This window comes from Zymoseptoria tritici, chromosome 2 (genome assembly GCF_000219625.1).
Source record: "Zymoseptoria tritici IPO323 chromosome 2, whole genome shotgun sequence".
NCBI classification, from domain to species: domain Eukaryota; kingdom Fungi; phylum Ascomycota; class Dothideomycetes; order Mycosphaerellales; family Mycosphaerellaceae; genus Zymoseptoria; species Zymoseptoria tritici.
In genome coordinates, this window is record NC_018217.1 from 2382716 (window position 1) to 2408811 (window position 26096).

Consider the following 26096-nt stretch of genomic DNA (forward strand, 5'->3'; position numbering starts at 1 on the left):
TCATGTCGACTTGTCAAGAACGAAGTGCACACAATGGTCCTGGGCTTCGAGGAGGTGAGGCAGGACATCTTGAGGAGCTGGAAATCGCATCATTTGTACTGTACTGGTGTGGCAGGGCTGAGAAGAAGCATAGAGTACCGTGCATGGTAGTGGGCTGTTGCGTTGGCGATTGCGCACGGGGCCGCCGTCTGTCCCAAGACCACTACTTCCGCCGCAAGGCTTCTTCTTGAAAGCATCGACGCTTGATCCCAGGGAACATGTTGAGGGCAGCAGATAGGTGGGATTTGAGGAATACTGTAGTGTCCTCGGAATGGCAAACTTCTCTTAGTCACTCCTTTCCTGGTCGCACTTGTCTGTCTGCCATCGCTGTCCAGTGCCTCGACACGCCTGAGCCTCGAGTGTATGCTTGAAAGTTGCTCGATCAGCTGATGTGGCGCTATCAAGTCGGCCTACTCCAGAATGCAGGGAGGCGGAGACCTCTAGGGCGAAGGAGTCAATCGCATGAAGCAGGACGCGAGAGGAGAGTCGACGGTCAGTTTCCACGTGACCCGCAAGCGTTCTGCGAAAGTTTTGCCGGAAGACGCATACAGTTGATCCGCCTTCGGATATATCTCACTTTAGGTGAGGTGAGGTGAGAAGAGAGGCTCTGTTGCTGCACACGTGCAAGGGTGTTGGCTTGCGGCCGTTGCGCTTTCCTGTCCAAGCATGCGGAGACTTCCCAGCCAATCAGGAGCACCGCAGATCTCACTCTTTCTCTCTCGTTCCCCACACATGGCACGTCGGCTGAACATCCTCACGGCCGAGGCAATCCTGCGTGGGAACGTGTCGAGTCTCGCGGGTATCCGCGAGTTGGGGAAATGATGCGCGGCGGTGATCCGGCCTCCGCTGGCCATCTCCCTTATAGTCTTGCATCCGACGGCAGCATCTTTGCCCTTGTCATACCCACCACTGTATCCCTCCTCGAAGCACACATACCCACGACAGCATGTCCGAGCCAGCCAGCCAACCCGGTGCCCCTTCTGACGGAGCGACCAAGATCCCTCCTCCGTCCGAGAAGACACAATCGATCACCCGCGATGTAGAGAAGAGGTTGCCGACCCAGGTCACCAAGGCGCTCAAGAAGCAGGATGGAGTCATTCTCCGGTTGAACAAGTAGGTTCACATGGATACGGTACCACCCTTGCCTGCCGTACTGACTAGCATAAACCAGGCTGTTGAACATGCCCGGCGGGCTGAGCGCGTTCCTCTCCACCTTCAACTATACCCTCTACCTCCTCGCCCACCTCGACTCAAAGGCCGGTCCTCTCAAGGCGCGCCTCTACCAGCTCCTCAACCGCAATGCGCCCTCCTCGAGCGTCATCACACCCGCCGTCGCGGCCCAGCCATCCCCGATCGCCGCGCTCGGCTCCCTCCTCTCCTCCACCCGAACGACTCTTCGTCTCTTTGGATTGATTCCCATGTACGCGTGGGCGCGCCAGCTCGCGCAGGGACCCAAGCCGGGCCAGGATCAGGTCCTCTACACCGTTTCAGTCGCCCAGTGCGGCCTGTACATTGCGTTCCAGCTGTTTGAGAACGTCGCGCTGTTGACGGACAGCAAGGTCCTGTCGCCTTCTCTGACGGCTCGCTGGACACAGAAGAGCGGAGGAGCGACGTCCGCTATTTACCTTGCGTCTTACCGCGCTTGGTTCCTCGGCTTCTGCTGCGACTTCATCCGCCTCTTCCGTGAGGCGCAACTCGCTCGTGAGGCCCGCGAGCAGCCTGGTCACAACTCTGACCCGGCTGTTAGAGCGGCGGACGAGGAGGCCGACTCCAAATGGTGGGCTGAGCTCATCGTGCCGATGGCGTGGTTCCCTGTTGGTTTCCAGTTCGCGCAGTGGCGTGAGGGCGGATTCCCAGGTTTCAACCTCGGTCTCATGGGCGCAGCTGGTGCCATCGCAGGTCTTGGAAAGACCAAGGCCCTGTGGGATGCCACCGCGTAGAGGGGAGCAGAAGGCTAAGCATGGTCTGTTGGGATGGCGGGAACGGAAGACCACAGCCTTGTCGTTGTTTCTGGATTCATCGGGGTTCGCAGGGGATTGGTATGTGGAACTGCAAGGCTTCAGAAGGATCGCCCTGTACGTTCGCCCGAAAATTGGTCTATTCGGCGGCAACAGGGCTGCCTCGCAACGCATACATAGTGATGCGTTTTCGCATTTACTTTCGCCTTCGACTTCTTCTGTATGCTTCCAAACACGAATGAGGATCTCTTGTATAACGGCGTTGTATGTCCGGCCACATTCCAGGCTGGTTGGTGATGTCCTTATGTGTGGTAGTATCATCTATTGTGCGTGCGAAAACCCCAGTTCGAAGGCGCGGCGCTCTTTGACTTTGTGGAAGGTGAACCTGAAACTGCTCACTCACGCCTTCTGGGAACCTCACCTTGTAAGGAACGATCAGGAGGCTTCTCTTTGGGCAGCAATGGTATTACCGTCGCTCACGGTGCCTTCTCCTTTACCACGGCCATGACTTCCAGTCCAGGTGATTGATCGCCCAACCCAAGGGCGTGGGACATCGTCCGGCGTCTTGTCCGGTCTTAATAATCTGTCTACTAAGACACTACCACTACTGCGACAGATCCGCGCGCATTCCTGACCGACCTGCACTCCTCTCTCGCCAGCAATGCACTCCGACTACTCTAATAACTCCGACTACGACGCGATGGACCTGGTCGATGCCGCGGAGAAGCCAGCTCAATTCCCAACCTCAAACAACGCCGACTTGCCCGACAGCGTCGCAAACTCGCTGCTGTTTGAGCTACCGCGAGAGATTCGCGATCGTGTGTATAGCTATTGCCTCACATCACGCCTGAACCTACCCATCGAGTGGCCCTCCTTATGGCGACCCTACGACCTCCAACCCCAGCTCCTGCGAACCTGCAAGATCATACGCGATGAGGCCGGACCTCTACTCTACACTCTGAACGCGCAAATGTTCCACCACCCATCCGACGCCAACATCTTCGTTCGAGCCTTCACGTCACCGGTCTTCGGCCAACAGATCACGCACCTGAATCTCCACATCAAAGCACAGGACATGCGACTCTGGATGCCATATGTCACATCCACCGATCCAGTACGGAGTGTGAAGGCAGATTTCCCAGCGCTGAAAGAGTTGGAGATTCGATATCGGAGCAACAAGTGGAGGATGGAACAGTCCGTGGAGACGAACATGAGGATCTGGTCGGACGATAGCAGATTGGAAGAGATCATGGATGGGCTACGGCATGTGTTCTTGGGCGTGAAGAAGGGCGACGATTCGTCGTTGTTCTGGGACTCTACGGTGCGACTGTCCCTACCAGGCCAGTCGACCGATGACATGCAGCACTGGGATGGACGGCCGTTGCCGCAGGCGATGAAGCCATACGTGCGAAGTCCCGACGAGCCCTTGCTACGAGTGACCTGCGCATGTCGTGTGAACTCGGAGCATTTCGAGGAGTTGACGACTCCGGGCCTTGTACCAGAACCTCAAGCTACGTTCGCAGAGGACACCGACTCGACGATCGCCTCGGCATCTCCCGTTAAGGAGGGTGACATGTTCCGGGGCTTCAGCGCTGTCGATCTCCAGCATAATGTCAAGCAGCTGTATGATCAGGAGGCCGGCTCGGCGGATGTGGCGCAGACACCGTTCACGGATAAAAGAGGCGTGCTATTGTCTTTGGAGGTTCACTGCCTCCATCCGAAAAAGGAGACATGAGCGAGCGACATGACAACCTGAGGTTGTGAGTAACACACTCTCTCGGATCAGCACCCGGACTTGTGCCAACGAGGTCGCATCAGGACTGACCCACGAGCGAACGGGATCTGGGACGGGAAGCGCATTTTTTAATCCTGCGAGCGTGCGGTGACGTTCTGAAGCTGCGCGACTCTCATTGGCAGCATTGCAGTCTACGTCTACGATTCTACTTCTGGAGCATCTCTTGAAAGGCCAGACTTTGCGAAGAGCATTTTGATACCCATATTGAGACTTCTTAATGAACTAGGACATTTACATGTCTTCAGCATCAAACGCCTTGACATCCACCCACTGCGGCTCTCCAAGTGCCACTCCTCCCCACCACTTCCCAATGAACTCCTCGCAGGTCGTCGCCTTTACATCCGGAAACGCTCGATTGAGGTCGTCTCCCACCATTCCCCAACCCTTCGCAAATGCGATGCGACACTGGTTGTAAAATCGCATGCCTGGCTCCTCAGCCTCCTTTTCCAACTTGTCCAACGGATTCCCCTTAATGAGAAACTTCCTCCCCTGCACCCTCTCCAAAATCTCCACCACCTCCCGAAACGACTTGACGTCCCCTCTCATCCCACTCACCTCATCCCACTCCTCCAACGCACAAGCCTCCCACACGAACCTCGCCACATCCCTCATATCTGTCCAGACCAACTTCGCCCTCCCATCACCCGGCAAATCCGCCGTGCCGGCCTCCGCATCGATGACAAACTTCCACGGCCGCAAACCAGCCAACGCCTCCTCTTCTCCCGACTTTGCTCCTTCTCTCACCCCGACCTCCGTTGATTCTTTCGGTGTCCCTGTCGCGAGAACACTCATAAACAGACCCGTCTCAAACTTCGTGACTTCCATCCCCGACGCTTTGGCCGCTTCCCATACTTCCGCTTTCCCGGCGTACAGATCGATACCCTCGTACCCGTGTCCCGCGAACTCGCTTGGCGCGAAGCGCTTCACGCCCGCGGATTTGGCGGCGGCGATGAGAGCGAGTTGAGAGTCCCTTAGTCCGGCGCCACCGATGAGGGAGAGGAGGGTGTGGACGTCCCGCAAGGCGTGGGTGAGCTGGTCGAGGTCCGTGTAGTCCACTATGCGGACGGTGAGATTCGGGTCCACCTCGGAGAGCTGGGGTTGAGGGGTGCGGGAGAGGAGGATGAGGGTGTGGGTTGGTGTGAGGGCGTTGAGGTGGAGGAATGTGCGAAGGAGGGTGAGGCCGAAGTTTGCGGTTGCTGAGGCAAGGGCTAGGGTGGGCATTTTGATGGTGGACGAGTATGAGAGAAACGGGAATCGTGTCGATGCTGATCGTTGAGGTATGAATGCGATCTTCGACTGAAGAGCTGATGGAAGAACGATCTGGTTTGGAAGAGAGGATGGATGCTAGAAGAGAATTGTGACATACTTATACCATAACCGCATCACCACATGTCGACCCACTCTTCTCCTTCGCGGAGGAATGTTGTACATATCGTGCTCAGCCAGAATGACCTTTTGCGTGTCAAGCGGTATTTATATTCATCCGACTCTTCACGTGATGAGCAAGTTTTCCCAAACTGCCTCCTCTTGTAGTGCGACTGGGTGGTCATGAGCACCAGGAGATCGTTTCAGCGAAGGTACTGTTCTACACAACCGTAAAGCTGTACCTCTAAGTGATCGGCGTGCATTTCGAAGCTATCCCGTCAAAATGTCGGCGTAAATAGCGAATGTATGCAACTGGTATGCTCTGTTAGACGCCTTTCTGCCCAGAGTCATATCTTCTAGAGCCCATGGGTCTTGCTGGGGCAACAGGTGCTTGGATCGGTAGTGATCTCTCAAACTCGTCTCGCCGGATGAGAGTAGAAGGCTAGGCAAGAAGATTAGGTATGCACGATCTTTAGCCAGGTCACAGCACATCTGCAGTTCATTCGTTACAATCCTTAGAGCAAGCAAGCGACGTCCAGAGTGGCACTGTCGTCGATACTCGCACGGTGCGTATTCCCTAGCACTGTGGAGTCGAAATGATGCTGCGACTCCGAGCGAGGAGGCCGGCGTTTTAGCCGTTGACGTTCAGTCTCCTCAACGGTCCGCGACATCATGATCGTCCACAGTTCGATTGAGGACAGGAACAGTAGAAGAGATGACGGCGTGCACGAGTCCGATGCAGAGAGAGAAGTCGGGACCTCAATCTCGTTCATCAATCGTGCATCATGTCGTCGAGGCGAGGGAAGCGGTGCCTGCTGATTGGCATGGCCTTTGTTGGAATGAGCATAACCCCGGAACTTGTGCCAGATTGGAATAGAGCTGAATGCCCATCGATTTTGCATCGACTCCTTCCTCAACGTAGACTGCCCTGGGCAGGTGGTCTATTTCCTTTGCATGAGTCCTGCTTTCGGTGCATTATCAACGAGGCTGTCCGAGTCTCCGAGAGCAACTGCCGTGCAGGACATCGCTTCTCCAGCAACCAGCCCTGAGCCGGCATCACTAGGCTCGGGTGGGCCAAGGTGGACAAAGCCTGGGCGAAAAACTGTGCCTTGTCAGCAACGTCTAGCCTGAATGGACGGGAAGTCCGTTCAGACCACAATGCGGAAGGATGCATCGGTACCGGCGTTCGGACTGGTTTATTTGACGAGTGATGAATGATGGATCATGGCGTTGGTGAATACGAACTCGGAAGGAGGTATGTCGCGCGGTGGACAGAAGGAATGTTGTGTTCTCGATGATATCACCTCAAGGGAGTCTCCGATACCCCTAGTTCCTCCGTCCACGAGAAGGATGATGTTTGCCATGTCTGTGCCATGCGAGTTTGGCGAGAACAAGTACCAAGATCCGCGAGGCGAATAAAAATAGAGGTGTACCGTGTGTTTGGGGCTGAGTAGCGGCAGTCCTGTCCTGTCCACTGCCGCCAGGGAGTTGGACTGATCACTCATCACTGACGGATTCCATTTCATCTCCCGCTCCTTCTCCACGACTCAACAACATCCACTCCATCAAACGACTGCCTGAATCCACCTCACTCGTTGCACACCACCCACACTCAACTCACCATACCTCGATCTCACTCGTACCACCACCATCACATCTCACCATCGCTGCAAGGCGCGTTCCGCTCACCCGCTGCGAACTTGCTAGACTTGAAACAGGCTGCCGCGTAAGCCTTGCGACGCACTTTCTCACGCCTGATAAGGCATCGTCCACCACACCACACTCGATATGGCCGGCCGATCCGCACATGTCAAGACCGAGCAATTCGACATGGACTCGTTCTTCGACTTCAACCAAGGCACGAACCAACAATCCCCCGTCACCGCGACCGCCTCCTCCTCCCGCAACGACATGATCTCTCCATACGAACAAGAAGAGCGCCAACAATTCAATGGACCGAGCCACGACTATGGCCAGTTCAAGCAACAAGTCGGCCTTCCTGCGGGCAGCGTCGCAAACATGCCACAGATGAACTACGATGGCTTCAACTCGGGCATGAGCGACATGGACTTCAACTCGGGCTTCGGATACAACTCCGGCCTCGACATGGACGCCGACATGTCAATGGACTTCAACAGCACGCAGCCTATGCCGCCCATGTTCTTCCCTGCCAACGACAGCCCCATGACCAACTTCGTCAACCCCAACAGCGTTGGCGGACACGAGGAGCCTCACAGCAATGTTGGCCGTCTCTGGCCTGGAATGCACAGCCAACAGGCACAGCAAGCGGCCATGGCCAAAGCAGCCCAGGCGCATTCCGTTCAGCAGCGTCAGAGGAATCTGCAGGCACAGCAGGCCCAGTACCGCCAAGCTGCCAATCCCGCCCAGAGCCAAGCTCCCGCCTCGCGGCCGCAAGGCAATGGTCATGGCAAGCGTGCCTCTCACACCACCGAGCCACACGTGGAGGAGAGCATCTCGCGTCTGTTGAACCAGATGCGTCAGAACTCATCAGTGCCGTCTGACGATGCGGATTCTCCATCGAACATGCTACCCAACATTGCTCGCATGAAGAAGGATGAGGAGGAGATGGACGAGGACGAGCGTCTTCTCGCGTCCGAGGAGGGCAAGAAGTTGTCTAGCAAGGAACGCCGTCAACTCCGAAACAAGGTCTCGGCTCGTGCTTTCCGCTCGAGGAGAAAGGGTATGTTGAGAAAGGATGTGCATTCACTTGAACGAATACTAATTGTCTCGTAGAATACATCGGTCAACTCGAGGGCGAACTTGCCATGAAGACACAGGAGAGCAACACACTCCGAAACGAGAATACGGCCCTGCATGCAGAGAACGAACGCTACCGCACACTGATTGAGACACTCCTTCGCCACCCATCATTTACTCCATTCATCAACGACATCAGCAAGGACCCTTCATCTCTGCTGCAGAGCGCCCCGCCGCAACAACAGCAGCAGACGCAACAAGCTCCTCATCAGCAGCAGGCTCCTCCGTCTCAGTCTCAGCAGCAACAACAATCGCAGCAGCAGCAACAACCGCAACCCGATGTGAAGCCTGCCTTTCTCGACTTCGACGCCTCTCAGCTTCAGATCCCGCAACCCCAAGAACAGCAACAAGAAAATGCCGGACTCGCCATGATTCCCGAGGACAGCTTTAACAAGCTCAACCTCTCCGGCAACCTCCGGAACATGAACTACAGCAATTTCAATAGCGTCAATGCTTACGCTGTCACCGATCTGCCGATGGGACCTGATCCTCAAGATCTCCTCTTCGACTCTTCTACTGCCTACGACTCGATGGATGCCTCTGCTATCTGCTCTGCTTCAAATCCTGGACTTTCACTATTGCTTGCAAAACTGGACAACGCGGCGCAACGAGTCGGTGGGGATGGTCAGTCTTTCTTCTAGCTTGTTTGCTAGCTATTGAGCCAATACGTTAATTGTATTCCTCGCATTCAAATATGTTTCATACCAATAACCTGGGTCCCACTAGCATGGTCGACTCCCAATCTCATTGATCAACCATACAGCGTGTCAATGCAGAAAACACTGTACTTGCCTTCTACGCTTCGCAGCTTCAGGCAATGACAGAGACCATGCCTGATATGTCCTTTTTCCTCACATGATCACTCTCCCGTGAATTGTTCCTGTGCCAACAGCTCTGCTATTCTCGGCCAGGACACAGACTATCAGACGGAGTGAGTATAACTCGTACCCATTCATCGTCCAAAACCGCAATGCTGATGGTCGTTCTCAGCGACGAAGCCTCGTCCCGTGCTCCCGACTTCGGAAGCATGACCGTAGTCACTTCGTCAACTCAGCCAGCACGGAGGCTGTAGAGTTCCTTTGCCGCGACATCCAGCCGCCCAAGTCATCGAACATCCTCACCATGCTGGGAAGGCGACCTTCATGCGGCCTCGCCAAGGCATGAGGTATCTTGTGATGGCAAAGTACAAAATAGCTACCTTGCAATGCCAAGGTCCGTCAGCTTCCGAGTCCAAGTCCGCCAATGTTGTCTGGGACAGGTCCATCCTGCCTGTCGTTCTTCTTGTCCCTGTTTGAAACCTATAGTTGTCATCACACCATCGGGCAGTGCGATTGATGCTCGTGTACTTTGTACTGCGGAGCGATACGAGAGGTGTGGTCGGTTGGGCTCTTGGACGAGATCATCCTTGATTAGTCCAGACAGTCTAAAAGGCGCTCTCGAAGACCGGAGTTCGTGCCGTGAGCACATGATGACTTCAGTATCTTGCATGGCCTCATTCAAGTCATGCTCCCGAGCGAGGTTTCTGACCCAAAAGTGGCCACGACCGCGAGAGAGCGACCGCTTGCTTTACAGTACCCTATGGCACCGGAGCATGGTATTAATGGGTAGGTAAAGTCGGTCAGTATGATAAAGTGACCATCTTGATCAATACACTCGTCGGCATTGTGGGCGTACCACTTCGAGCATACTGCCACAGCCGTCAAGACGAATGGCAGTGACATGTGTGCATTTCACTGGCGGACGAGAGCGCGGAAGTGATTGAAGTTCGCCGCTCATATGGCCAGAAGTCTTGTGCAAGATTTGGCTAGCCTCCATCACTTCTGTCCGCGACTTCCGCGAGTGCCAAGATTGTGTGTTGCACCTGCACTATCCAGAATTCGTCGCGAACATACCACACCTCTTCGACTCGGCGACTTCACTAACACACCACAGCACTCCTTCGTTGCACCATACCCTTCCCAACCGGTCCAACAGTCGATTGCGAACATGTCTGACGGAGAGGTCGAAGTCGAGGCCGTCCAGGCCTACCCGGTCCTCCCAAAGGATGTCACCGCCGAGATTGGAAGCATCAAGCTCTTCAACAAGTGGTCGTACGAGGATGTCGAGATCAGGGACATTTCCCTCACGTACGTCTACACCCAGGAGGATACATGGAAGGGAATACGATGTGCCGGCGCGCACTGGGGATTGTCGGTGGAACAGCAGGCTGACGGACAAACACAGCGATTACATCCAGATCCGACAGCCGGTCTACATCTCCCACAGCGCAGGACGATACGCCGTCAAGCGTTTCCGCAAGGCACAATGCCCCATCATTGAGCGCCTCACCAACTCCCTCATGATGAACGGCCGCAACAACGGAAAGAAGCTCATGGCCGTCCGCATCGTCGCCCACGCTTTCGAGATTGTGCGTATCCTTGGCAACATCGCACGGAATCGATGGGACAGAGCGACACATACTAACACATCGTCGCGCAGATCCACATCATGACCGACCAGAACCCCATCCAGATCGCCGTCGACGCCATTGTCAACTGCGGTCCCCGCGAAGACAGCACCCGTATCGGTTCCGCAGGTACCGTCCGTCGCCAGGCCGTCGATGTGTCGCCACTCCGCCGTGTCAACCAGGCCATCGCACTCCTCACCATCGGCGCCCGCGAGGCCGCTTTCCGCAACATCAAGAGCATCGCCGAGTGCTTGGCGGAAGAGCTCATCAACGCCGCCAAGGGTAGCAGCAACAGCTACGCCATCAAGAAGAAGGACGAGTTGGAGCGTGTGGCCAAGAGCAACAGATAGACGGGATGCATGGGAGTACTTGACAGCATGAAACGGACGGTGTTGGTGGTTGTGGCCAGGTTTGGCCCAGGCGCGGCTCCTTCTTCTCACACCCGTAGGCAGGTCGGGCAGACACAGATGGACGCCTGCTCCTCCTCCCTTTTTTCGCTGGCGCTTGATGTGAAGTGCATACTGCTGTAATTACGGCTCGCCACGAATACTTCAATCAAAACTTCAGAACGAACATACATGTGCAAGGGGACTCAAGTCGTGATACACCTACAGAGACACAACCATGATATTCCTTCGCGTTGATAATATGATCGTGCTGGTTGGAGCGAGACAGGCACGCACCGGTGTCAAGGACGGAATTGGGGTACTGTCGCCGTCGTTGAACTGCTAATGTACAACATCTAGATGCATCGATCGACGGAACGACCTCCACAACACCACCCTCGATATTCCTCACCACCGCTTGTCACCCTGCTTCGGCTGCTTCGGCTGCTTCGGCTGCTTCGGCTGCTTCTCCTTCTTTCCCTTCTTCCCAGCCGCCGCCTTGTCATCCGCCTTCTCCCTCCTCCCATCTTCCCGCTCATTAACCTCCTGCTCGAATAACTTCAACAACGCCGGCGTGAACTTCTCCATATGTCCGATATCACCGACCCGGACTCGCATATAGTCAAACGCCACACAGACTTTCATATCGGAGTTGAGCTTGAACTTGACCGCTTCGGGTGGTCCTCCGTTGCTACCGAAGCGGGATGGATTTGAGGGAAGCTCGTATCGCTGTCCGGCGCCGGAGGTCTCTTGGTCGGGAAAGGTGGGCGCTGGGTCTTCGAGTGGTGCGCCGAGGGTGTCTTCTGGATTCGTTGACTCGTCTGCACCATTCTCCATCGCGATATCTTCGACTCCCGCTGCTGGAGCGTCCTGTGCATCTGCCCGCTCGAGAACCGGAACTTTCTGGTATCGCTGACTGAAATGCGTCAACACGCACGCCTTCGCGTTCATGTTCTGCGCGACATGCAGCGCTTCCGAGGTCGTGCTATGCTGTTTCGCCTCCGCATCGCCTTGCAATTCGTCGTCGAACGTGGCTTCGTGGATGCAGACCGTGCTGTCCTTTCCGATCTGCCAAAACGCTTTGCATGGCCGACAGTCCCCCGAGTAGCTGACTTTGAAACCCGTGTTCAGCGTCAGACTGGTGGCGCGGGCTCCGTGGCAGTGTTTGACCGACGCGGCTTGGATGTCGGAGAGGCCGATGAGGGCCGGGTCGATGTAGTTCTGTTCGAGGCGGGCATTGTAGGCTTGGTGGGAGAGATTCTTTAGTTGCGAGGGCGGAATGTACCAGCTGAGAGTGGACTGGGACGTTCGCGAAAAGAAGCGGACGGCGCTGAGATTGAGAGGTGCGAGGCGTGAGTAGCCGTAGTCTTCGACTGCAGAGTACTCTTCGAGCCAGTTCTGCATGGCGGCTTCGGCGACAACGGCGAGCCTGTTTTGGCCGTTGAAGACGGACGGCCAGTCGAGTTCGCCATAGTCGGCGGTGATTCGTGGCGATGCTGGTGGTGCTGGTTGGCTGTTGTGAACTTGCTCGTACCAGGCCTTGATCACGCTGGCAGTGCCGAGATGATGGTCTGCGTGCATATGGCTGATGACGATGATCTTCAGGTCTTGCCAGATTTGCTTGAGTGCCTGCTCGCCGTAGACTCGTCGGAGCTGGCCCAAGGTATTCTCGCCGCAGTCGAGGAGGATGTTGCCCCAACCAGGGACAGTGACTAATGTCGCCGAAACGTTGCGATACTTTGATGGCAGTGCGGAGCCAGTGCCGAGCGTGATGACTTCAGCATCTGCAGCGCCGGGAGGAAGGCTGTCGATCCAAGTCCTCAGCTCGTCACTGACGACCTTTGCTGCCTCCTGCGACTTTGCAGCTTCTGCCAGAACATCCTGAGGAGTCTCTGATATCGTCTCTGCGATGTTCAGTGGTGCAACCTCGGTCTTGGTTTGATATTCGATCGTTGGCTCAAGCTGAACCTCGTGTCCTCGGGCCGCGATATGGACGCCTTTGGGGAGAGGGTGCTTCTCTCGTGTTGTGAGAAAGTTGTTGCCGCCGCCATATGTCGACTTGCCATCCGCAGCATCGTGCACAGGCACAGTATACCGATCCGGATCGACCTGCTTCAGGCGAACTGTTGAGGCAGCGACAGAATCAAGCGCAATGTGGTTCGGGCAGTATTCCGATGATGAAACAATGTGCTGCAGATGCTCAAACTCCTTCATGAATGCATGCAACCTTGAATCCATTGCTACGCCTTTTCCGCAAATCCACACGATAGCTCCAACACCTTCCATCACTTTCGGCTCTTTCCATTCAGCCCTGGCGACCAAGTTATCGATGTACTCCGCACTTGGAAGGTCGACCACCGCAAGGCCACCGCCGACGCGGCTGGGCTCAAGCACCATCTCAGGGGTGATGGTTTGTCCCTCCGTGTTCTCCACATTCTCGCCTTTCGTCAATTGCGACCAAGCAAATCCCTTCGGCACTTTCAGCTCCATGGCTCGCTTGGGATTGAATTTGCCACGCTGCATGTGATTGCGAATGATGTAGCTGATCGATTCTTTGGCAGGCTCGGTGTGAGGCAGCTTTTCAACAAGTGCACCTGGCCAGGGTTTCCGAACAAGCACTATCTGATCGGGGTCAGGTTGCTCACCGACTGCACCTGGCAATGGGCCAATATACTTGCTAATCTTGTTTGTCTGAGGATTCCGAACGAACAGTTCCGCTGGCAGCCGTACAGCCGCGAGAGGTGTCTCGTGGAGAGTGTCCAGACGCCAGGATGAATCGAACATCTCGGACACGACTGCTTTTGCGGACAAGTAGTCCCGGTCTTTCGGTGACAGCTCATCATCTGGCACGACTGACGCCTCCCTTTCACCATCGACTTCATCGATACTCCTCTTCTTGCCGTTCGGTTTTGAGGAGCCAACGTCCGGCGATACTGACATTGCCCAGACCTTGATGTTCTCATCTGCCCACATTGGTGCCCAATCATCTGCGGGTGCGTCGTCACGGATCTCATGAGCATTGACTGGCATGCCTTTCCGGAAGACGAATCGTCTGGCAGTAGCCAATGTGTGGTTCAAGTTTGGTGGTCCAAATATATTCAACGTCGTGTCCGTAGCTCTCTTTGCATCCTCCTCAAGCTGTCGCATCTTCTCCTCATCCTCGAGATATCCTTCTCGTTTTGCCTTCGATCGTATCCGCTTCACAGCCTCCTCCTTCGCCGCTGCCTGACTTGCATGAGAAGAATCCGCCAGCGTTAAGAGCATGCCGATCAAGCCCCCAGTGTTCTGCCACTCCGTCCTCCCTGTCACAAAGCATTCTGAAACCTTTAGAAGTCTCGCTCCCATTTGTACACATGCTCGCTGGGTTCCTTCAGCTAGACTGCCGATGATGTACCGCTTGCTATCGAAGTGGAGGACGAGAGTTGTGCCAGGCGTATCCGCCGTTGGCGTCGTCAAGACCTGCACGAATGACCGCATGTTCTTTGGATTCTGATGGTCCGTCTTCCTGTATTCCTGGAATAGGTCTGGAAGCCGCGGTCCAAGCAGGCGTTTCTGCTGTGGCCGGAACCAAATATATTCACTTTCTAAGGTATGTTTTGTGTGGACCTCATCTTCCTCCGAGCGTTTCAATATTCTGCCTCTTGTACGCCACCGCTCTGTAGGTGTGAAATGGGCAAGATATTTCCGGAGGCTCGGTTCAATAGCAGCATGAGGCTGCTCGGGAATGTACTTGCAGCGCAATGACTCCGCGGCGACGTCTTTGCTCGAGTGATGGCCGGAGAGAAGATCCTGGAGCAGAGCTGCTGCTGGCGAGGGCACTCCCGGTTGTTCAATGAAACTCGTGGAGTTCGGCCGGGGCGTGCGAGGACGATTTGCAAAAAGTCGGATCGAGACGTGCTTGGTTTGCGGCGTTTGGAAGGTCGTAAAAGTCGTCAAACGCGTCGGTGGGCCGCGGAGTGAAGCCAATGCGGCGGCTAGGAGACTATGTATGCTATGTGCAGGGCAGGAGTCTCATGTGATTACAACTGCATATCGCGAGGAGAGGTCAGATACTTTTTGAGATCGATCGAACAAGCGTGAAGCCGTGCGGGTCATGTCGAGGTCATGTCGAGCTAGCGAGTGAACTTTAGGCTGTATAGCCCGATCGAGACTTTATCACAGAGATGATAACTCCACATAATGCATCCCCACTCACACGCACATGAACAAGTTCTGCATCAACGAATCACTACAACGGATGAAAGACTAGGACGTGGGTGCGAATGCTGTCGTAATTGAGGTTTGTTGACTTTTCGTTACTCATAATTGAAGCTCCTACAAGACTGTCGCGACCGACTGTCTCGTGTCCTCCGTTTCGTTCCCGTGCACGATCGATATTCGTGTCTTCCCAGAGGTCGAGTGCCGTTTGCACATGACATGAACTTGCTCGGTAGTTGATGCTTGTGTGTGTGTGCCTCTGTCGGGCAAAATTGACGATTGTGAATTGCTGTTGCATCGGTGAAAATAGGTCGTTGGTTTGTGACAAGCTTCGAGCTCGGCGAGCACTTTGAGACGTGCGATGCCCCATTCTTCGAATTGTTCGAGTGTGATGTCGCCTGTTGGTGGGATATTGTAGAAGTTCATGCGATGTGCATAGAGCTGCTCAGCAAATACGGCCTGTTGGAATTTCTGGCGCTTGGGATTGACCACCGCCCGTCGGATGGTTTGAGCTCGTTGTTCGCCTGCGGTGAATGCCTCGTGCATTCGGAAGGTCGTGTCGTAAAGCCGTGTCGCAAAGTAAGGTCGTGTCGCAAAGTAAAGTCGTATCGCAAAGTAAAGTCGTGACGCAAAGTAAAGTCGTGTCGTCGTATCAGTAGATCGGATCATGAGCTCGAAGTATCCAACTCTCCGTTCTCGAATTGCCATGTGTCAGCGTTCTAGGCACTCGCACCAGGACGACCTTCTGGAGCCATGCTCGCCCGCGTTGCCCTCTCGATTTCATCCGGGTCGAAGCCGTCTTGGTCCTCCAGGCTCGCCGTCACGGCCCTCTGCATTGCCGTTTCCTCGTTGTTATCTCCATTGAGGAGATTGGCGAGAGGATGTATCGGCATCCCTGGGCGTTGAGGTCCGACTCGATACCCTGCAACGCGCTCCGTTCGCTCAGCCTCGTCCTCATCATCGTCGTCACTCATGAATAGAGTTTGCGATTGATTAGGCTCTGGAGCGTCCGTGTCCCAATCTCGACTCTCTTCGCGCTCGAAACGAGGGCGGCCACCTGTCGCCTGAGTTAGACCACCTTGACCCATGCCGAAGATGCTCTCAGTTCCTGCCGAAGTTTCCGCAGTTCTCGGCTTCTTGTTTGAGCCCTTTGTCTGGAGACGAGATCGCTTCTTTGGAGCTCTTGGGGCTCTCCGGGGTCCGCGTCCTGGTGGTGGTCCCATTGGTGTAGCTTGTCTGGGAACGAAAGGCTCGTCGTCGCTCTCGTATGGGGGGTCACTGTCACTCTCGTCGCCATTGTCAGGGACTCCGGCGTCTCTGAGCGCTCTCCTCAACCGATCTTTCTTCGCCTTCGCCCTGGCGGCGGATGCATGCTGTGCGAACTTTTGCTTCTTGAACTCCTTGGCGTTGTTGAACCAGCTGTGCCATCGCCGCTTGTTGGGAAACTCGAGCTCACGCTCCAGCTGCCGGCTTTTCACCTCATCTCTCTCATCCAAGTACCGCCAGGCATTGTGCATGTCAATCTGATCAGACCGTGTCAGTGATTGGGCCAATTCGAGTCGCCTAGCAGCATTCTTACGTTCTGCATACGCATGCGGGGCTTTTTGGTGTCGGCTTCCATGTGATTATGGTTGAACTGAGGAAACCAAGCCACTTCCTGCTCCATAGGCTCTCTCTTCTGTGTCGACGTCGACGAACTGTACAACCCGAATGGGACAGCACCATCTACGTCGGGCTCCCCAACATCTTCCATCGGCTCGTACCAGACCTCGGTCCAGTCCTCGCGACGGTATCCGACCAGAAGCCGATGGTTCTTGAAGGTGACGTGAGTGCTCACCATGGTTGGTGAAGCGGCGGTGGTAGAAGTTGAAGGTGGTGGTGTTGTGAGAGGGAAGAGGCAAGGAAGGGATAGAGGAAGGTCGTTGTTGAAGGTGATGTGGTGTTGAGAATGAAGGTGTGGTGTGTGTTGTAGATGAGAGAAAGAGAAGGTCAGAGAGAAGAGGTAGTAGTCGTCGTCGTCGCCGTCGTGGTCCGAGCGCCGCGATGCGCTATGTCTTCACATGCTTCTGTCTTAGGAATGAGGATAGGGTGAATACAAGCACAACTGTCAGGTGTCAAAGTAGCATCGCATGTGCGAATCGTACCATCATACACACGATCCGTGCCCGCCCATGTGCTTTTCATTGCGAGTGAGCTAAGATGCGTGAGATGCGTTCACATGGAGGGAATATCAGAAGCGACGGACTATGCTTCGCAGCATCGTTCAAGTAGGCCGCCTCGGTGCTCCGGTCCTTTCTGTAATGCTGGCGCCGGATGGACATGCCACGGACAGGTTGATGAGATCGTGTACGAAGAGGACCTGAGAGGCAATTGAAAGACATGAAAGGGATTGCTGAACCCGAGGCCACATAAGTTAGCGGGAGTCTTTTGAGTGCGATGACCGGTCATACAGCACATGCGAGCGTCCAGGAAACAGAATTCAGCAGGGCAGCGGTCAATAGCTAGCAGATAGTGAGCAGACGTCCGGAGCCTCACGCTCGTGCGGCAGCCTGGTGTCTCCTCTGGGCTCCTTCCCTTGGACCGTGCATGAATTGAAGCTCGACAGCAAGGTTCCTGGTTGCCGAATGCAATGTCGTGTTATGCATCATTTTCAACAGGGACAGAAATGTCTTGCCGTCCAACGACGTCGGAATTGCAATTCGAGGGTGGCATCATGTTTGTAGATAGATGGTTGGTTTGCAGAAGAGGTCCCTCCAAGAGAGCCATGTGCAGTCAGGAACGCACGGACCAATGACATCCCGAGGTGGAATAATTCTGGCCAGCTGTCGACGAGAAAGGGACCACAAAGCCACTTGGACTATTCGTCTATAGAAACAACAACGTAGCCTCAAGCAAGACAACGATCGACCGGGCAATTCTCTTTCCTTTTCCAATGTCTGTCTGAATACCTCATACCGCCGTCCGCGACTATACGCCCTTCCAAAGCATTTCGAATCTCGGCCTCCTCCTCATACGACATACACAACATGGCGATTGACCGGCGGCGCGCTGGCGCGTTTTCACCACTCGCGTTATGCTTGGTCCTTGTCCTGTTCCTCGCAAGCACGGCCAGTGCAGCTGTGCTGGGCATCGACTTCGGCACTTTAAACATCAAAGCCGCCTTGGTCAAACCTGGAATCCCATTGGACATTGTTCTCACCAAGGACTCGAAGCGGAAAGAGGTTGCAGCAGTAGCGTTCAAACCGAACCGAGATGAGAAGAATAACATCATTACGACACCTGGTACATTCCCCGAACGAGCGTATGGCGGCGATGCCTTGTCTCTTCAAGGTCGATTTCCCGGCGAAGTCTACCCAAACTTGAAGATGCTGCTTGGGATACAACCTGGGGAAGATGCAGCCCAAATATACCAACAACGTTACCCTGCCCTGCAACTCAAGCAAGATGGCAAATCAGGGGCCACAGCGTTCAAGAGCAGTGCATTCGCGGATGATGTGAACCCTTTCAGCGTGGAGGAGCTCATTGGTATGGAGCTGGCGAACATCAAACGCAATGCCGAGTCAATGGCTGGAAAGGACAGTGTGGTGGGAGATGCGGTCATCACAGTCCCGCCATTCTATACCGCTGAAGAGAAAAGGGCACTTGTCAAGGCTGCGAACTTCGCAGGATTGAACGTCTACGCTCTGATCAGCGACGGGCTGGCTGTTGGTCTGGACTACGCAAAGACGCGAACATTCCCGGACGTCACCAAGGATGAGAAGCCCGAGTACCATCTCGTTTACGACATGGGTGCCGGTTCTACGTCTGCGACTCTCCTTCGGTTCCAGGCAAAGAGCGTGAAGGAGACCAGGACGTCGAACAAGACTGTGCAAGAGGTGACAGTCTTGGGCACAGGCTGGGACAGAACGCTCGGCGGAGATGCCATGAACCATGTTATCATGGAGGACTTCGTGACCAAGCTGGTACAGAAGAGTGGTAGCACAACAGAACAGCAGGTGCGGTCCAACGGTCGGATCATGGGACGCTTCTTCAAAGAGGCGGAGCGTGTCAGGCAAATTCTCAGCGCAAACTCCGAGACGAGCAGCGGCTTCGAAGAGATCCTCCCCGACGTCGACCTTCGAACGAAATTGAACCGAGCCGAGTTCGAGAAAATGACATCTGGATTCGCAGACCGTGTTGAACAGCCGATCAAGGATGCACTGGCAATGGCCAGTCTAGGAATTGAGGATCTCACTTCGGTCATTGTACATGGAGGTGCCATCAGAACTCCGTTCGCGCAGAGCAAGCTTGAGGGTCTGGTTGGCGCGGCCAAGATTAGGAACAGCGTGAATCCCGATGAATCCGCAGTGTTTGGCGCTGCGTTTAAAGCCGCAAGCCTGTCACCGAGCTTCAGAGTAAAGGAGATTCGCGACTCCGATGTTGCCGGCTACCCCACAAGTCTCACGTATATTGACAAGGGCAAGAGCGTCAAGCAGACATTGTTCAAGCCTACTTCGCCTGTTGGGTTCGGCGCCACAACAAAGCAGGTCACATTCAAGGATAAGGACGATTTTTCATTCGGCTTTGTCCAGACCGTTGGAAGTGTCGATCGTCCGATTTCGACTTTCAAGTCAGACAATCTCACTGCTTCGGTTGAGGAGCTGAGTTCAAAGCATGGCTGCGACAAGGCCGATATCACCACCAAGTTCAGTGTACGGCTTAGTCCGCTCAACGGACTTCCCGACGTCACTGGAGGAAGTGTCAGCTGTGAGGTGGACGATAGCAAGTCTGGAAGCGTGGGAGACTCGGTCAAGGGCTGGCTCGGATTTGGCAAGAAGAAGGATCAGGAACCTCTTGGAGATGATACCGATGGGCCCGTGGAAGAAGTCGAGGCGGCGACTTCGGCTTCTGCATCAACGAAGTCTTCCTCTACGTCCGATGCTGCTTCCAGCTCCAAGACACCCGAGGCACCCAAGAAGCGCACCGAGACCGTCAACGTCCGCGTTTCTGCAGCGCCTGATGAAGGCGCATCCTCCGTGACCGAGCAAATTACCGACATGTTCCAACGCCTGAAGGATTTCGATGCCTCTGACAAGGCCCGCTATGCTCGTGAGGAGGCACAGAATGTGCTCGAGAGCTACACTTACCAAGTCCGCGACTTCCTCGAGAACTCCGACTACGAAGCCTTCAGCACCAAGACCATGCGTGCAGAGATTAAGAAGCTGCTGGAACAGACCCGAGAGTGGATGGACTCTGGTGATCTGACCAAGGCAACGACTGAGACTCTTAAGGAGAAGCGACTGGCCCTTAAGCAGCTGGTCGAGCCGATCAAGACCCGTCGGACCGAGAGCACGTCCCGTCCAAAGCTCATCAAGTCGCTTCAGAAGGCTCTTGACGACACACAGAAGTTGATCCTCAAGGTGGAAGGCGAAGCCGCAAAGGCAAGCTCTAGCTTTATAAAGGCTGTAGCCGAAGCTTCTTCTAGTGCATCTTCCGTGGTGAGTAAGGCTACCGATGCAGCATCCGATGTCGATGATCTCGAGGAGCCAGACACCGCGAGCAGCACTACTGAACCACCTCCGGCTCCCACGAACCCCTACGCCAACCTCGACTTCACGTTCGTACAGGAGACGTACGACAACATCTCGAAATGGCTGAGGGACAATCTGAAGGCGCAAGAGAAGCTCAAGGAGCACGAAGAGCCTGTGCTATCAATCAAGGATCTCGACTCCAAAGTCGCAGAGATCAAGAAGGTAATGAAGCAGCTCTCCGCCGAGGCGGCGAATGCGAGGAAACCAAAGCCCACGCAGAAGCCAAAGCCGAAGCCCAAGCCTAAGGCGCCGAAGAAGGACAAGTCCAAGCCTGTGGAAGGAGAAGAAGCTCCATCGGCGGCAGAGGCAGAGACGCCTGTTGGTGAAGCTGAGCAGGACGGAAAGAAGCCTGTCAAGGGTGCGGAGTCTATTGAGGATATGATGGACTGGTTGAAGAAGGAGAAGGTGGAGCATGAAGAGTTGTAGTTCGAATGACATATAGCATAAAGCATTGAACCATCAGAAGTCTCTCAACAGCTACATCGAGACTTCAACGGATTGGTTACATGTGGAGCACACGCAAAGAAGCGTTCTCTCTTGTCCTTCGTGTCTACCCATGTCCCTTCTTAGTAGCGGATCGCCGAAGGCTCGGCTATTGCTCGGTGTATAAAATTTGCACAAACATATACGATTGAGTTTTGACATTTTCATGCGCCCGCTTAGTTTAACGGTTAGAACATGGGTCTCATATTTGACTGGGCTAAGCCTGGATATCCCAAGATATGAGTTCGATTCTCATAGTAAATCTCACACCTGTCCAACGTTGGCAACCTAACGCTAACAACAATTCCAGGCAGGCACAACTCGGACTCATCCTCCAGCCTTTCTTTTTTTCGTCTTTTCCTCGCTGGATACTTTTTGCTTGCCACTCACTCCCCGACAAGATCGAGTTTACCATTCCAACGGCGTGTGAAGGCATGGCTCCCGAATGCTCTACTCCTGTTTTCGGCCGATCCACCATCACAGCTTCAAGTCAGCATTAACGTTGTACTTGTTGTGCTCGCAAGTCACCAACGCAGCTCCGTCTCTCTCCCGCTTTATCACTCCTCTTACCATCGCAATACGCTTGCCAACATGAATAGTCTGCATCGATTAGCCAACATTCACCTGAGCTTCTCAGGACATATCACTTACCTCATACTCCATCAACAGCACTTCTCCTTGCACCGCCGGCCTCAGATACGTAAAGCTAATCGTTCTGCAAATCCCCAACGACTTCCAGAAACCCGGCTTCGCAATCGGGAACAGCGCCCAAGTCGTTGCACATTCGAAGAAAGCAGACGTCGCTCCAGCGTGGAGTGTACCCATTGGGTTGAGGAATTCCGGCTGGACTGGGAAGCGAAAGGTTGCTCGACTCATTGTCTCGGACAGCTGTTCTGCTTCGACGACTTCGACAATGTCGAGCCATGGGAGGAGGAAGTTCTTGCCTTCCATCTGGTCGTACTGTGAAAATGTGTCGTTAGACGAATGTCTTTGAAGGAGGCGGACGAGGACGTCGGCATACTTTCTTCCTTGCATCTCCTCGGAGCAATTCCTTCGTCATTCGATCTTTTATAGACATGGCTTCGCTTGTTGGTGTCTAACATCAGACCTGTGCGATGAGGCTACTAGACCCGAGTACATCGGTATGGAACACTTTGGGTCGAGGATGATCGTTTAGCCGAGGCAATGCACAAGTTCTCAAGATACGGAAGAGCAAGAAACCAGACAAGTCGCGATGTCTTGGAGACGCGGGAGTCCCATTAGCCATTTCATCTATTTACTTGTGCTCACTGAGCAGGTGTCTTGCCTGGCTTCTGACATTTCTGTACAGCATGCAGCACCGCTGCTACCGGCTCATCCATCGGCGTCAATTGGCGATGCTGCATGAACATTAGCCTCAAAGTGTTCCGACACATCGCCCACCTCTTCAACCTCCGATCGCTTACCATTGATTGCCATTGTGGGACCGGAGCTGATGCCATCGTCGTTCCTTGACCGCCTCGCCAACTTATCCACCTCATGCCCCCCTCCACCACTCTCAAGAAATTGGAACATCTTGTTCCAACACACCCACGGCAGCAGCTTTGACCAGCGCCGTCCGCGGAATAATGTCTTCATCTCTCTCAAAATGGTCCTGATAGATCTCCTCAAGTAAAGCCTTCTGAGCCGCCGGCCCTCCATTCCGTTCCCTCACATATTGCAACAAACGATGAGAGTCTCTCGTGCTGCCGACCTTGCTGTCGAAACTGAACTGAATATCATGGTCGCGGTCGACACGCTGAAGGCTTGTGAGGATGGTATCCACCCGGTCTTCGCCATTTCTGTTCGCGACTCTGGTTGCCCAGGGTATGCCGACTGCTGAAGCTTCAAGGTCGAGGTAGTTTGGTAGGTAGTCGAAGACGAACGGATGCTTGGAGCCGCCAGGGTATGTCCGTTGGTAGAGCTTTATCGCTTCCTCGAGGGACTTGTGGCCAACGTAGCACCAAGGGCGAATGATGTCGGTCCAGACTGTGAAGTTGAAGACTCGCATCTTGTGGCGTGTGAAGATGCCTGCTGCAACCTCACGAAGGCTGTCCTCCTCGAGAATGCCCAATCGAAGCTGACGCCGTAACCATAGCAAGTGTCCACATACCGCTGGCTCACCGCTGCTTGATAAGGGTACAGTTGTGCAACTTTGTGGCATACCGATGCCAAGTATCGTGCAGAACGAGGGTTTTGTTGTACTTGGTTGAACGTGGTCTGATGGGTTCTGCAGGTGTGTGAGTCATGTTTGCAACAACGGCCAACTCGCGTGTGAAGAGAGATTGGATGCCAGTCCACCCTTCAGCCGCGTCTCCTGCAAGCCACATTAGACCATCCAAAGCTCCATCGGTATCACAGGGAGGGGTATGCGTCCGCATGACTGCACTGACGATAAGAAAGCCGAGTACCACCTCGCTGAAGAGCTCTTGAGACAGCCCTTCTCCCAGCTCCTCTGGTCGGACACGACATTTCTTACCTTTACCTTACTCCTGTGGGTGTCAGCTCGCAACCATGTCTCCCCAACAGCTCGCCGCCCAGATCGATCACATTAACCGCGAACTCCAACACCACCAACACAAGATCAACGAGTGGAAAAGCAAGCGACAGGAATGCATCGCTCACCTGGAGAGAATCCACAACCATCCCGTTGACCCGAGAAATCTGCGCGGTAAGCTGATATCAAAAAGTCATGCTTACGATTGATGGAGGAAAAAGCAAGCTGATCTGTATCGCTGCATAGCTGCCGAGCAACGCCGACACGACCAGACGACATGGCGGAATCGACGAAACACGGCGGAGGAGAATCTGAGAAACCACGATCAGCGAGCGAGAGCCAAGCATGAGGAGAAGAGGAAGCTGCAGCATAGATATGATCAGCTCCGAGCACAGCAGGCGCAGCGGAGGTAGATTTTAGCGGCAGATGGCCAGCAGGCATAGGATATGTGGCAGAGCGGCGTTGGGATAGGAACGCGGTCAATTTGGGCTACACATTTCTCGCAACTTTTGGCCGCATGGGCGCAATTCGGTCGTGAGACCGTTGATCACAACCTCGCCCTGTCCACTTTCATAGACTTCTCCCAGTCCTCGATTGTCACATTTCGCTTCGAAGCCAGGCGTGCGGAGGTTGTCTTGTAAAGTCTCGGAACGTCGGCCTTTTCGGTCGGCAGGTTTTCAAGGACCATCGTGGCAACCGCCTTCGCGGAGAGGAAGATTTGAGGCATGCCGTGGCCCGTGAAACCGGCGCAGATGTACTGGCCGGGCTTTTGAGGTACTTCGCCGACGCTGAAGTGGTGGCGTTGTTAGCGTTGCGGTCGTTGGCGGAGGTTGAGAGATACTATACTGTGGGAAGCCATCGCTTGAGTAGCCCATGACTGCGCGGTGGTCAGCAGTGGTCCGTGTGGTCATACAGGCTGTCAACTCACTGCCTGTCCAGATCTTATTGGTGTACGCTCCACTCTGGTCAGAAGTCAGTAGGTAACCATTAGCAAACATGCGACTTGACATACATCTTCCCATCCGTTGAAGTGCCGCTGCATATACCCGTCAAAGTACTTCTTCGCCGGCTCGATCAACTTGCTGTCATCGGCGACGTCGTACCACTCGTTCAAGTGACGATAATAGTCCCGACGTCCACCTCCGACGATGATACTGCCATCAGTTCGAGGGATGAGGTAGTCGAATTCGTCCGGAGCAATCCTCATCACTTGGAGGCAGAGACGTTAGCACGGCGACCAGGGGGAGTACTGATCAGTCGACTCACTGTAGCTATTGGAAAGCAACGGTGCGGGCTTCTTCGTCGGCACGATGTGACAACAGATTCCTCGAACCGGGACAATGGCTTGCTTGTACTCGGGTAGTAGAGCAGAGGTGTACGCATTGCTGGCATATATGACCTTTGAAGCCTGGACAGAACCTCGCGGGGTGTTCACGGTCCACGCTCTCGGAGATCCTGAACCAACGGACCGGACCACATTCTGTACGGGCGTATGTGTTTGCAAGTTTACTCCTTTCGACACCGCTTGAGAGAGCAGGTGAAGCACAAGCTTGTACGGCCACATGTGTGCAGTTGGGTATGTGAAGCAAGCCTTTGCTCCTTTCACGCCAGAAACCTGCTAGTTGTTAGTGAAAGCGCAGTTCCACAGCTGTAAATGTCAAACGTACACCTTCCGCCGTCTTCCCATCGCTGTAGAACACATTCTGTATCGTCGAGACATCAGCCGCGTTGAGACGGTCAAACCCATCCTTCAGCTCGCTGTGGGCCTGTTCGAACAAGCAGACATCAGCGGCCCTTGTCATGACAAAGTCACAGTCGACATTCTCCTTCTCGACCAACTTCTTGATCTCTCCAATTTGACGGGCTTCGAAAGCGGCCACTTCTTCTGCGGCTTCTCTACCGTAAATCTTCAAGGCATCCGCAGCCCTGTGGTATGGGTCCGGCTTGAGGTGACCGCCGTTTCGTCCAGTGGCTCCGGAACATGCCTCTCTGGCTTCGAGAATCGCTATTGACAAAGGCTTCGATGCTCCTCTGCCCTGCTCGAGCAGATGATAGGCTATTGAAGCTCCAGCATATCCAGCTCCAATGATGACAACGTCGACCTCGCTTGGCAGCTTCTCAGTTGTTCGATGATCGTCAAGCGGATGAGTCTCGCCTCGCCAGAAGGATGTAGTCGAATTGGCTACCGGGAAAGACATTTTTGAGGGCTGTGTTGGGCTTGTACTGTGTTAAAGATCGGCGTGGACTCAAGTCATATCGACGGGTGAAAGTTGATGCGGTGCCCCGCTCGTACCTGCAAGGATGTGTCGACTCAAATCGCTGCCCTATCTCGGGTACTTGAGTCTGCGCTGATGTCGTCAAGTCGGTCTACTGTGATCTTGCAAAATCGTCAGAAGATTCAGCGATGGCCCATGTCAGAATTTTTAAGGGAGCAGGGTAGATCAGCCAGTTTGTTGAACCACGACTTCAAGGATGAAAGAGCCGAGCATCCCTGATCCTCAACCATGTCGAGACCATGCCTTTCACTGATGCTTCCAATCTTGTTCCATAGTCGTTACTCGCAC

At 54.5% G+C, this 26096-nt stretch overlaps 8 protein-coding genes across 8 annotated transcripts; 4 read left to right on the plus strand and 4 right to left on the minus strand.

Moving 5' to 3' along the window:
- Positions 1-832: 832 nt before the first annotated feature.
- On the plus strand, positions 833-2252 carry MYCGRDRAFT_103337 (uncharacterized protein; the record flags this gene model as incomplete). The annotated part of the gene is made up of 2 exons (XM_003854988.1): positions 833-1152; positions 1211-2252. The coding sequence occupies 2 exons, from the start codon at positions 986-988 to the stop codon at positions 1977-1979; spliced, it is 936 nt and encodes a 311-aa protein (XP_003855036.1).
- Positions 2253-4023: 1771 nt separating this feature from the next.
- MYCGRDRAFT_108162 (uncharacterized protein) lies at positions 4024-5077 on the minus strand (the record flags this gene model as incomplete). Its single annotated transcript, XM_003855400.1, has 1 exon — positions 4024-5077. One exon carries the CDS (start codon positions 5011-5013, stop codon positions 4024-4026), a length of 990 nt encoding a protein of 329 aa, XP_003855448.1.
- A 1868-nt stretch (positions 5078-6945) lies between these two features.
- MYCGRDRAFT_108163 (uncharacterized protein) lies at positions 6946-8670 on the plus strand (the record flags this gene model as incomplete). The annotated part of the gene is made up of 2 exons (XM_003854989.1): positions 6946-7858; positions 7912-8670. The coding sequence occupies 2 exons, from the start codon at positions 6946-6948 to the stop codon at positions 8574-8576; spliced, it is 1578 nt and encodes a 525-aa protein (XP_003855037.1).
- A 1155-nt stretch (positions 8671-9825) lies between these two features.
- On the plus strand, positions 9826-10954 carry MYCGRDRAFT_103339 (40S ribosomal protein S5; the record flags this gene model as incomplete). Its single annotated transcript, XM_003854990.1, has 3 exons — positions 9826-10061; positions 10159-10342; positions 10414-10954. The coding sequence occupies 3 exons, from the start codon at positions 9922-9924 to the stop codon at positions 10729-10731; spliced, it is 642 nt and encodes a 213-aa protein (XP_003855038.1).
- Positions 10955-11331: 377 nt separating this feature from the next.
- Positions 11332-14244, minus strand: MYCGRDRAFT_55565 (uncharacterized protein; the record flags this gene model as incomplete). The annotated part of the gene is made up of 2 exons (XM_003855399.1): positions 11332-11496; positions 11620-14244. Coding segments are annotated over 2 exons (2790 nt in total), but the record flags the coding sequence as incomplete, so codon positions are not given.
- Positions 14245-17990: 3746 nt separating this feature from the next.
- Positions 17991-20996, plus strand: MYCGRDRAFT_68653 (uncharacterized protein; the record flags this gene model as incomplete). Its single annotated transcript, XM_003854991.1, has 1 exon — positions 17991-20996. The coding sequence occupies one exon, from the start codon at positions 17991-17993 to the stop codon at positions 20958-20960; it is 2970 nt and encodes a 989-aa protein (XP_003855039.1).
- A 356-nt stretch (positions 20997-21352) lies between these two features.
- MYCGRDRAFT_103343 (uncharacterized protein) lies at positions 21353-22066 on the minus strand (the record flags this gene model as incomplete). Its single annotated transcript, XM_003855398.1, has 3 exons — positions 21353-21617; positions 21669-21977; positions 22039-22066. The coding sequence occupies 2 exons, from the start codon at positions 21966-21968 to the stop codon at positions 21495-21497; spliced, it is 423 nt and encodes a 140-aa protein (XP_003855446.1).
- Positions 22067-23996: 1930 nt separating this feature from the next.
- On the minus strand, positions 23997-25939 carry MYCGRDRAFT_55571 (uncharacterized protein; the record flags this gene model as incomplete). The annotated part of the gene is made up of 6 exons (XM_003855397.1): positions 23997-24320; positions 24379-24409; positions 24461-24494; positions 24545-24741; positions 24799-25147; positions 25200-25939. 6 exons carry the CDS (start codon positions 25728-25730, stop codon positions 24080-24082), a joined length of 1383 nt encoding a protein of 460 aa, XP_003855445.1.
- Positions 25940-26096: the final 157 nt, after the last annotated feature.